Here is a 12,562-nt window from a genome sequence, read left to right as displayed (position 1 = left end):
TTAGACCGAGGTGAACCGAAAAAATTAATTTCGGTACTTATGACCAGGGTGCGCAGAAAAAGGTCGATTTCGGAACTTTCGACCAGGGTGCGCTGTAAAATATTCAAAATCAGAATTTCGGTACTTTTGACCAGGGTGCGCCAAAAATAGCATGCGACTGCTCGAGGGGGGTTGCTGATAGGTATCTCAATTGGAGTACATTGCAATCTTGACCTGGATTTGAAAGCCATTCAAAAATTTTTTCACTTCGGAGGTGTCCCTAGAGAGGAGACATAGTTCCTCGAAGAGGCAGCATTTTCAAAAAAAAAATTGTTTTTTCTGCTTTAAATCCTATTCAACCTCTACTTAGTTCCAAAAGATAGGTACCTACTTCTAGTATTGGAAATTTTGTGTTGATCTAAGCCATTGCCAACGAAATCCAAAATCACTTTTAGGGTTTTAGTGAGTGGTTAAAAATTTGCAAACCGCTTATTTTTTAGTGAATTCGTGTTTTGTAAATTGTTTTTTTATGTGCCAGCGTTTTTTTTTTTTTTGGCCAATGAAAAATATCGTGCTAATCAACGAAAAATATCCTATTTATCAATGAAAATTGAAAATTATCGGGCTAACACCTTTTTCAATTGTTGAAAAATGCTACCACCTAAACTACCGTTACTAAGCCACGTTTTATCGTTCAAATGGTTATCGTGCTAACCACCTTTTTTAACGTTCGATTACCATTATATTATTTTCCCGATTACAATATTAAATTTCAGTTGAAATCCACTCACAAGGGAACCTCTTCAGGTGTCCGCCTCCGATTTGAACGGGACCGCGATTTTTGGAAAGATCATGTTCTAAAACCCCCAAATCCAAATTTTCAGCTGCCCAAGTTCATTTTTCGATTTTTGGGGAGTTTTTGAAAATCCAAAATTGACTAAGTATTTTGGTGATTTATGTTTTTTTAAAAAAAGTACGTTCTTGATCAGTAAAACTGTTCAAAATAAGTCCTAAAACTGATAATAACCCACCAAATCCAAATTTCGCCATTTCCAGCCATTCTGGAGCCTCCAGCGCGATTTTTCAATTTCTCCAGAAGTTTGAATTTGCTCCAGAAGGCGTGATTATGAAGTTGGGCAGCTAAAAATCGAGTTGTGTGTTATACTCGACCTCTTTAACGAATTTATCCACATTTTAGCAGATTCTGGAACGGACACCTCAAGAGTGGTTTTTTTACCAGTTTTTTTCATAATACTTAAGAAATCCAAAAAATCAAAATTTCACCGTTTGCGAGGAAATTTTCGAATCGAAATCCAAAATCTCTTTTAGGGTTTTACTGATGTGAGTGATCAAGAATTTGCATAAGTTACCTACCGTTTATTTTTGATTGAATACATTACATTAATCGTGTCAAAATATCGACAGATGTCATTTTGAAAACAGAAGAAAATTAATGTGTTTTTTGAAACGCAGTGGTGATCACTTTTTGCATTGGCAATTTCAATAAATCGAGAAAAATGACTGAAAAGTTATCACAATTTTCGATTTTTATGTGAGTCTTCGACTGAGACTAGGAGTTGAAAAAAGACTCAATGACTCAAATGTGCCAAACAGGACTTTCAGTCTTCTCTATTTGCTCAAATCGTAAAATTAAGAAACATTTCTAACCTGATGGCGCGCAGACATGAAATTTGACCTAAAATTAATATGCACATCGATGTTATTATGGTTTTCGTGACGTGGGTTTCAAATACGAGTAGGTACGTTGTAAAATATAGGTACGCAAATAATGCGGAGGGAGTGGCAGAGGGAAATAAAAAGCGGTGAAATCGTGATGAAAAGCTCCCTCTTCCCGGTTTGCTCAATTGTAAAATTGACCACATATTTGAAACCAACGTCCCCCAAAAATATGATTTCGATATATAAATCGATTTCACGTCTAAATTTAATACCTTTACACACCTCTATTCCATTTCACTCATTTAAATTTTACCAAAAAAAAAAAAAATTGAAGCCGCATCAAAGTTTAAGGACATGGGAATTTGTACCTAATTCAGTATGCATCATCCGATTATTCAACCAAGAGAAAGTGCTAATTGATGGCTGCAATGAGTTCCAAACAACCAATATACTTATCATACTTGATCCGTAGTATTTGAAATCGTCTCCAAAACCTCGTCCGAACAAAGGTAAAACATAATACCTATGTAAGTCAAAAAATCTGTATTTTTTTGGGATTGTTGAGAAAAAACTTCAAATCCTTAGTAGGAAAATCTCAAATTTGAGACACTCCTACACGTCAGATCCTGAAAATAATGATTTTTTTGAATTCAGCAGGGTTGAATTAAGCATTGTCGATTGTAAATATCGCGTTCACCGGGGATTTTGTCTTTGTGATCCGAAAGATCACCAGTGTAACTGTTATTCGTCCGATTGCTTCGGATCAGTTTTGCACCATCAAATCAATGAATCATTATGGTACATTAGCATGAAAAATTGTGAAAAAAAATTCTCTTAAAAAATCAAAAACTGCTGTACTACCATGTAGAAAAAAATCGTTTACAAAAACAAAAAAGGTAACTTTATTAAGAATTAAAATATATAAAATATTTAACAAAAATGAACATGGGTTCTATAACTTCAAATCAAAAGAATAACAAACATCATAGCTGTAATAACTAATAACATAAGGTGAATGAACTTGTTAGTAAATATTTTTCTATCGAAAAAAGTGTACAAACGAGGAGTCTCGATATTCTTTAGCCATTCTTGAAATGTTGTAATAAATGTCCCAAATTCGAAATGACCATTTTTGGGGCTCCTGGGGTAACCAAAGTTGTGAATGAAAAAATAATGTTAGGAACCACTGAGTATTATTTTCAAAACCTTTTTTAGTGTAATACCTGTTTGAACTCGATAAATGTTATGGAAGGTGATTTACCTATTTTCAACTCTCGGGACAGAAATTGGAGAGTTTAGATTCTTGGAAAATTTTAGAACCACCATATTTTGAACTGACCCCTTTGAACCCTGCTAAAAAGATTTTTACAGTACATTAGAATGTGAAAGACCTCTATCCTACCAAATTTCCAGCTCGATAAAATTTTCCGCTGGTACCCACTCAAAAATCCATGCATATGTTCTCAGATAAATTGAATAACACCAGGCAACTGCATATTTGTGTTCCGGTTGAAAATAACTTAATCGATACTTTGGACCCTAAAACAAAGAACAGAGCGAGTTTTTTAAATTTGAGTTGTTTTTGTGGTTAGTTGAGATGATCAAAGTTGCCCTGCTTCAAGAGTTTGTAGCGACATCAGTATTGTTTTGCGAAAAAAAGGTCATTTTCAAATTCTACGCACTTTTTTAAGTAAACTAGGTACTTTCTCCGATTTTTGATTTTTCAAATTTCAAGCGTATACGGAAGATTTTTATTTGTATAATAATTTAAAACTCAAAGCGCGCGACGCTGAAGTTAGTCCACCACGTAATCGATTCCTGGCGCAGAACTGAGTTCACCTAAAGTTCAAATTGAATTTATCATATTTAGAAAAATTAGTCTTATGCGCTTGAAACTTGGAAAATCAAAAATCGGGGAAAATGGTTTACTTTAAAAAGTGCGTAGAATTCGAAAATGACCTTGGTTTTTTTCGCAAAACAATACGGATGTCACTACAAATGCTTGAAATAGGGCGAAAACTGTCATTTTTAATTTTGCAACTTTGACTATCTCTCCTGACCACAAAAACAACTCAAATTTTAAAAAACTCACTCTGTTTTTTGTTTTAGGGTCAAAACTAATAAAACTATTGATTAAGCCCATTTTCAACCCAAACACAAAAAAGAAGTCGAAAAAAGTTCCCTACCTAGTGTAATTTGCATTTGAAACACACCAGCAAGTGCTCGATAATTTTTCATTTAATTTTTCCTGTAACTTTCATAATTGAGCTTTTTTGGGTCTAATTTTAAAAATTGAGTTCGTTGAAAAAAAAAATCGTTAAATTCACGTCTTCAGAATTTTACTCAAAAAAGCTCAATTATTATAAGTATGAAACTTACAGGAAAAATTGGAAAATCGGATTTTTGAGTTCCAGGGGAAAATTTTTTTGAGCTCAAAGTTGGTAAAATGAAAGTCTTTCAGGTACTAATAAACTGTAAAAAGCTTTTTAGCAGGATTCAAAGGGGTAGGTTCAAAATGGTGGTTCCAAAATTTTCCAAAAATTAACCCCCCCTCCCATTTCTGCCGCCCTAAGGTCGATAGAAGGAAAATTACCTAGCATAACGTTTATCGAATTCAAACAGATATTTTACGTTGAAAAAGTTTCTGAGAAAAATACTCAATGGTTCCTAAAATAATTTTTTATTTTTATTCACAACTTTGGGAACTCCTAGAGCCGAAAGAAATGGCCATTTTCGTATTTGGGTAATTTTTTTACAACATTTCAAGAGTGGTCGATCGAGTCGATAATTTTCAGGTGTCAAAAAATGGCCTTATTTTGAGACTTCTCCTTTGGATGTAATGTGGCTGAATAATATGTACATACATAGGTATTTATAAGTTTAGCTAAATATTTACAATTTTTACAACCACAGGAGGAATTGTGGTGCTTATTGTATTTTTTTAAAATTTAAGAATAAACGATAACAAATCACGAAATAATAACAAAATATAAATCTGATAACGAAATAAATTATAGAATTTTGCAACAAAAACAAAACTTCAAACATTCACCAAAAATTGAGTCGTTTTGAGCAGCTAATGATTGGAGGACTTTTTTTTTGAGATCCTCTTTTCACAACTTCAACTTTCATTCCAATCAGAGATTATCATCGTGGGGGGCTATCTTGTGAGATTAGGCTTCTTCATCGTCATTCAATTGACTTTCAACAATGGTTCTGTAGATTTGTTCTCGAAGTTCTACTGTTGAAAATTCATCTGAAACAGAATTGTTATTAAGCAACTGTTTCACAAAATAACAAACATATACACCACAGCTTTTACCATCTTTTTGTAAGGCATGTTTAGGTTGAATTAGATCCCTAATTTTGAAGGAAGGAAATTTTCGCTTTAAAATTTCTTTCCACAAACCTACAATATATTTTATTGATGAATCATTAACATTATCGGCATTATTCGAATCAAACAATAAAATTGCTATATCCCTTTTCAAAACATTAATGTAAAAAACAAGAAGTGCCCAATGATTGCCATTCAAATTGAAAGGCATAAATAATTTTTGCAAAGCACGATTGTCAAGAAAAGCCCAACTTTTTTCGGATACATTGCCTTCATTTTCACGCAGATAATTATAAAATGCTGTATCCAAGACATGCACATAGGGATGTGGAGAGCACAGTATACTCAAATAGGCATCAATGATGCTGTCGAACAACCAACCTACTCGAAAATCCTCATCATGTTCTTCACACAAATTACGTTCTGCAGGTGGTAGATCATTTTCTATGGATTTCAAATAAAGTAAGGATATATTATAAGGGCCTACATTGAAGATAGTTTTAGTGAGTTCATTTTCACTATGAATTGCTGGTGTAAATGTTGATGGAAAGGAACCTGAATATTGTAATTTCTTGCGTGGTATTTTACGATTTTTTACAGTTTGATGAAGTTGGGCATTTTGTGTTTGCAATTTTGAATTGGGAGAGATTTTGGAAGGTACATGGTACCTAAACAGATGAAGAGAAAGCTCACAAGATTGAGTTCAGAGTTGAGTTCATTTCATTTCATTTTGAGATGAATCTATTCCCTGTTTTGATGGGATTACCTACTTACCGAATACCAAGTATCTCTATCAAATCACAATCAGGAGTCTTCAAGTTCAATCTTCACTAATAGAACTTCTTCGAATAATAATAATTAGCCTATGTCATAATTTGTGTAGAAATAGAAATAACACTTCAGATTCATAAAATCGGAGCTACATGGTAATTTTTGAAATGAAATTACATTACCTGTTGACAAACTGAATTTTTCATAATCGTGATGGATAGAAAAGGTAAAAGTTCATGGGTATTTAGTATTTTTACAACACAAAGTCAAGAATGTGTGTACAACAATAATTTGAAATTAAAAATCGAAATAGGTGCAAATATATTTTATAAAAATTGTCCAGTTCACTTACTTACATTCACCAAGGTAATTTTAATGAACTTATCAGTGTAAGATTTTAACCTACTTAGGTAATGTAGTTTCTCAGTAAATTTAGTACATTACTAACTAGGTACCTACCGATACTTACGTAATAATATTGACAGAAAATTTGCTTAGAATTGAATTAGGTAAGGTAAAAAATTACCTACGAAGCTAATTTTAGAAATAAGATTATCTAACATAAAACAAATGCAAGTTGATGAGTACCTATACCTATAGACAGTTGGATTATTAGTTCTCATCTATGAGGAACTAAACATTATGCACTTTTAACGGGTTCAGGTTTATAGTTGATTAACTGTCCCAATGGGGCGTGTCCTTCAATAGGTTGAGACTCAGACTCAGCTTCAACTACAAATCAAGTAGGTAAACGAATTAAGTGATTTATCAAAAGCCAATAATAGGTACCAAAATTAAAATATGTACAAGTGTTGGCAAGAACTTGAAGGCAATACAGAGATTGTAGAAGCATGAAATCCAAAATGAGTAGGTAAATGTACTTATCGCAGCTAATTTTTAATAACTATCATCAATTTGGCAAGGAGATGTTAAGAAAAAAAAATTGCATTACTTACCTGAGAACGGCTCATCTAGGAAACTCTGCAGGGTTTTGTGACCTGGAATTACAACAAATTGATCAGAAATTTTGTCAAAAAAAAAACAAAAACGCAGCGCAGGCAGTTTTTAAAATGAAATAACTGTGCTTCTGCCAATTTGCATGAGAAAATATTTAACGCGCTGGAAAATTTTAAAAACTTACCAGGGTGGGGCTCTTTTAGAAGTTGCCCTAGTGATTTTTTGCCAAGGGTAGGAGATTGAGGTTCAGTTTCTGCAACAAAGTATGCAGCTATGAAAATTGAAAATTAGACAATGACGCTAGTAGGTAGGTATGTATGTAGGTAGTAGGTAAACTGCAAATGTACCTAATGCACGGAGGAAAAAATCCAAAAAGTAAACAATTTTCAGTCAAAATAATGAAATCTTATGTTTTTATTTTTGATTAACAAAATGTATGAAAGAACATACTTACGTGCAGGTGAAGTATGAATAGGACCTTCTGTAGGAGACTGATTGTGAGTGAGTGTAGGACATTGATGTTTTTGAATGCCTGAAAATACATAGGTATGTACATAGCTGGAAATTACTCTCAAAATCAAGGGATTCACATCAATAAGTACATATAATATACAGACATTTATGTACTTATTATTATTATTAGGAAAAAAAAACAGAGAAAAACTCACGCACAATACGTACTTATTATCAAAATGATGAAGAAGATTTTCAGTGTAATAGATAAGACACGTGTCAAATTCATTATTATTAGGTATTAAAATTGGTTTTTCTTTTTCGTTTTCCGCGCAGAATTTTGAAAAAATGAATATAATTTTTGTGAGCTCCTAGAGTCGAAAAATCGATAGTAAGACAACGAGAAATGCAACGACTACGATTTTCGTAGTCAGTAAGATAATATTAAAACAGATCTATCAACAATAAAACACACATTAACGCCGATTATTTTTCAAAAATTTATTGGTAAGAAACACAACTATAAATTGCACTTTAAAAAAACATATCATGTGCTACGAAACGAAATGAATTAATACTGCCATCATAGTGTTCAGGATTTATTTCAAAAATTTCAACTTGTAACGAGTCTACGTTTTTTGATAGGTACCTACACACTTCGGTATTCGAGAAACGTCGCAAGAACGAATTTGAAGCGTATGTAATTCATGTCGAGAGAGACATTTGAACATCAAAATTGAACAGAGTTCACAATCACTTTTCTATTTCCGAAGAAAATTTTAAAAATATAAGATCTTTGCTGAACAAGAGTTGTAAAACAATTTTATTTCGAGATTAAAATGTTTAGATTTTCTAACGTTTGTGGTTAACAACTTTTGCACTGAATAACGCTTCAACATCATTTCTCGCCCCCACCCCACCCCCCTCCGGAAAGGAGAAAACTTTAAATAAATCCTCTTCTCTTGTAAAAACTCTAATTGTATTAGTAGGTAGGTCTAAGTGGTACTAGGTACCTAGACCTACGAATGTGAAATAAGAGAAGAAATGCTCGAATTCAAGTCTGTGACCCAAGTTTTGTTTACCCAATTTTTTGAAGTTATTTCGTAGGTTTCGTAGACCAAAGCTAAATATCTTTGTCGATTGCCCGTATGGTGTTTGACTCTGGTAAAGATTCATTTACTTACTTAAATGTAGCCTACGAATTTTTTAATTTAATTCAGTTCTTACCCTACTTTCTAAATCGGGTTGATTTTACTTGTCAATCGGTCATCGTATTTAAAATAACTACCCACTCGTATCGTATTTAGGATTTTTGAATTTAAAAAAATCTTGAATTAGAATAGGTATAGGTACTAAAATGCAGAAAGAATAACTACGACTTGAAAATTTTTAAAATTACAATTTATTTTTATAAACGGGCCTTAATCCGGCAATTCAACTGAAATAAAATATTTAAAATTAAAATAAACGATGTATACCTACTTACCACAAATTAATTTACTCATATTCGTTTAATTTGAAATAAATTAGTCTAATTGGTATTTGGTAGGGGCAAATGTTGCATTACGACACATGATACACTCGAGTTCAGGGGTGTAAAAACTGATTAAATATGTACAAGTCGCTTTCAGTTTTATTTTGCCCCTTACAATTATTCAAGCTGCAGACATACTTACTTACAAGTACAGAACAACAATATTCGAAGATTTTTTTCGCGATTTTATGTAATTTCAAAACATTTTAAAAAGTTTTTCATGCACTTTTAACAAAAATTGTTGTAATTTTTTACATCAGTTCAACACGTTTTCAACACTTTTTCATCCATATGGCAAATTTTTCTGAATTTTCATAACTTTTTGATAATTTTCCAACATTTTAATGTTTTTTTGAGAGCTTTAATATCATCTGAATGGTTTTCGAGTGGACATACTTTCATATGAAAATTTATGTTGTAATGTACACACACTTTTTTAGAATTAAAATGGTGTCTGGTGAGGCCCCCAGCAACCATTTTTTTAATGTTCAAAAAATCATTTTAAAACTACGTACTTCACTATGCAACATTTGCTCCTAGATATTTAAATATAAATTAACTGTAGATATAATACATAATATGTAGGTATGAAATAAGACAATGAATAGCAACCCACTAGAATACCTACATACCTACATAAGAGATTAACTATCTTAGGTAGTCATGTCTGTGGCTAGTGTAGAATCTGATCTGAATCGTACATTCTTTTTTTCTGCCTTTTTCTCCCTCGCTGCCGCCTGCTCAGCTGTAAAAAATAATGATATATTTTATCATAAGTAGGCACCTACTCGTACATCAACGAAAAAATAGAAGATAATATCCATAGCATTTTTTGCACTCTTCTCATAGAAAAAGTGAATCAAGCTTCTATAGGTACACTCTTTAAGGCGAAGAAAATTCAAAGTTGAGAAGAATAGAATTATTGTAATAGCAATTTTTTTTTCAACAGTGGCTTCACTTAGGGATTCATACTTGGCATTCTTTTTTTTTTTTTGATCTAGAGGTACCAGATTTTTTACTCAACTCGCAAAAAAGAAAAATACCCCCCTTAAAGGTCAACATTCTTTTTAATCCACTCTACAGGGTGTCCAGAAATATCGAGTACCCCTAAAAAAGTTTTAAGTTTTTCATTAAAAATATAGGTTGGCAACGTGAAATAGATGCATATGATTGGTGGAATTTTATCTGTCCAGTCCAACAACCAATCATGTGCTATCATTATTATTATTCACTGTGACTAACCAAAGTATTTAGTAGAAAACTTTTTTAGGGGTACTCGATGTTTCTGACCACCCTGTATAATTGAAATATGTACCTACTTTCAATAATTATTTTTTAAAAAGTGATTCGAAGGAACGTGGTCAATTTAATTAAAAATTTTGAATACGTAACTACCTAGTTGAAAAAAAATGCCCAAAAATGTGATTTTAAATTTCGAAAACAAAAGTACTATATTTACCAGCTTCCTCTTCCGCTAGGTACTCGCCCAATGTCTTGCCCCTCGTGCATTGGCTACCTTGGACATCTGAAAATTACGGAAAATTACTCACAATAGTCACGACTGCATTTTGAAAAATGAAACCAAACTTTTAAACATTTCATTAAAAATAAAAACTCACATATCATCGAAATGATGACCAAGATGTAGAAAATCTTGGACAGTACGCCTATTAAATACATTTTTATTTTTTGGTACCTGGGTACTTTTAACAAAGATTGAAATTTACTTAAATTTTCGTGTTTAAAAAGTCAACTGTATTACATGTAAGACGATAAAGCAATAGTAAAAATTCCAAATTATTTGTGTATTTATAAGCGAATCTGTTCATAAATGAGCACCTATCATGCATACGTATACTAAGCTAGGTATATCTATTCTTCATAGACGATATCATAAATCATTTTTGTTTGATTCAAATAACATACGTAGACGTACTTATAGGTACCAAAATGAAATAAATATCTATTACTTAATAGGTATAGGTAAAACTCTCAGTACCGCACTGTTTTCAGAGCGGTATTGTTACACTTTACCGGCTACTTTCAGCAGTACGGTACTGACGCGAGTTTATCAGTGACACAACCGTAATATCAACAATACCTATATGTGAGTATGCATAAAATGGCGATTAGTGAATCTTTATAACATTTTTCAGACGTTTTTGAGCGAATCTATTCTAACTGAACTACTAAATTAAATATTCTTCTGTACTTTCAATACTATGATTAAGGGTTTTGGCCAGTTCATTCCTCATATTCGTACATATTCGATGAAATTTAGTTTCAACTTTCAAAAGATATCAAGTTACGTTGTTAAATTCTTTTATGAATAATTTTTTCAAAGTAAGAACATCATAGACCACAGTACCTGTTGATAATTCCTTGGGAGAGTTGATTTACAAACAAAACACACATTGAGAATGATCAAGTGAAGTGTAACTAATTTCGAGAATAAACAGTAATACATAATATGAGTACATAAGTACTTTGGTAAAATTCACATCACTTTGTTATCATCACATTATAAACAAAACAAAATTCATTTTCTGATAGATAGAAATTGAACACCCACGATTTATTTCAAAACTAAACGAACTAAACGAAGTAAAATTCACTCAAAGAAGTAAGAAATCACATGTACGTAAATCTGTAATCTACTTTCAGCCAGTTCATTCGAAGGTATTCGATGAAATTTAGTTTCAAAAGATATCAAGTAACCATGTTTTAAAATTCTTTTTTGAAGAATAAATTGTATGTACGAGTACATAACTATGTACTTCAGTAAAATTCACACCACTTTGTTATCATCACTTCACATTTTAGATGTAAATACTAAAAATCGAAATTGATTTTGTGAATAAATAAACTAAAACAAAACGGAATTCATTTTCTGATAGATAAAAATCAAACACCCATTGCTTTATTTCAAAATTAAAGGAATAAGAAGAAAAAAATTCATATTCAAGAAATCAAAATCACTATCACATGTACGTTATCTTTTCTATCTACTGAAAAGCACGCTTCGAATGTAAAGCAGGGTTGCCATTTAGATGAATAATTAAAGAACTACAATTGTAATTTTTTTTACATTTTTGTGTAATTTTGTACGCATAGTGACTTAAAGACAACTGCCTTGTTTTAAACAGTGAGGCACTGAGAGCTTTACCTATACTAATTAAGTAAAACATATTACTCAACGATTCGGCAAATGTACGTGAACACCAACTCGTGTGCTTTGCAACGCTCGCCTTCGGCTCGCGCTGCAAAAATCACACTCGTTGGTATTCACGCACTTTACCGAACAGTTAAGTAATATACTAATTTTTGATCGCCAGATATTGAAAAAATACGAGTACGAAATTTACTTTAGAACTTCTTTATCCTCCAAAAAAGTCTCCAAAAAATAATCATACACCCGTCTTCATTGAGGGGGGGGGGGCTTTGATTTGAAGCTGAATGCACAAATTATAAAACAAATTATTCAACAATTTTAGCGATAAAATGCAGTACCTAATATAATCTTGAAAACCGCCTTTTAGCTCAACCAAAGTTTCAAGTTTTTTCCTAAGAAGTCAAAATCGTGAGAATGTTGGGTCTGTGTCTACCCCAATTTTCAATTGGTGGCCATTTTGAACATTTTCGAATAATCTTTCTACCCGTAAAAAATGACTGAGGAATAATATTTGATTTTTAATAATATGTACTTCAAAAAAAAACTAATACCTGCCCTGCCTACTTTTAAATTAAAAAAAAAAAAAAATGTTGGTTCAATATCAAAAGTTGGAAATTTACAATTGGAATCATCTCTCAAGTTAATTTTTCCGGGTTCAAAAATCTCTAAAAATTGGAAC

General features: G+C 32.1%; 1 protein-coding gene across 3 annotated transcripts; it reads right to left on the bottom strand.

Annotated features, from left to right (window-relative positions):
* Positions 1–2,537: 2,537 nt before the first annotated feature.
* Positions 2,538–12,023, bottom strand: LOC135835312 (uncharacterized). Of its 3 annotated transcripts, none has more exons than XR_010556859.1 (7): positions 11,080–12,023; positions 10,171–10,236; positions 7,406–9,456; positions 7,179–7,256; positions 6,909–7,071; positions 6,724–6,765; positions 2,538–6,499 (listed from the first exon to the last, which is right to left on the bottom strand). XR_010556859.1 is itself a non-coding variant. In XM_065349502.1 (7 exons), the coding sequence occupies exons 3-7, from the start codon at positions 7,464–7,466 to the stop codon at positions 6,408–6,410; spliced, it is 342 nt and encodes a 113-aa protein (XP_065205574.1). In that variant the 5' UTR covers positions 7,467–9,456; positions 10,171–10,236; positions 11,080–12,023; the 3' UTR covers positions 2,538–6,407. The 3 variants fall into 3 exon arrangements, 1 of the variants encoding a protein (XP_065205574.1); XR_010556860.1 differs by having other exon boundaries at positions 6,909–6,977; positions 9,344–9,456; XM_065349502.1 differs by having other exon boundaries at positions 6,909–6,977.
* Positions 12,024–12,562: the final 539 nt, after the last annotated feature.

Source organism: Planococcus citri, chromosome 2, assembly GCF_950023065.1.
Source record: "Planococcus citri chromosome 2, ihPlaCitr1.1, whole genome shotgun sequence".
Lineage (NCBI taxonomy): Eukaryota > Metazoa > Arthropoda > Insecta > Hemiptera > Pseudococcidae > Planococcus > Planococcus citri.
This window is presented reverse-complemented; position numbering and strand designations above follow the sequence as displayed.

Coding starts and splice junctions, on each gene's coding strand:
- LOC135835312 (XM_065349502.1), bottom strand. CDS start 7,466: ATGAATTTGACACGTGTCTTATCTATTACACTGAAAATCTTCTTCATC. Junction 7,257..7,405: donor CTTCATCATTTTGATAATAA/GTACGTATTGTG, acceptor ATGTATTTTCAG/GCATTCAAAAACATCAATGT. Junction 6,500..6,723: donor CCTAGATGAGCCGTTCTCAG/GTAAGTAATGCA, acceptor CTTGATTTGTAG/TTGAAGCTGAGTCTGAGTCT.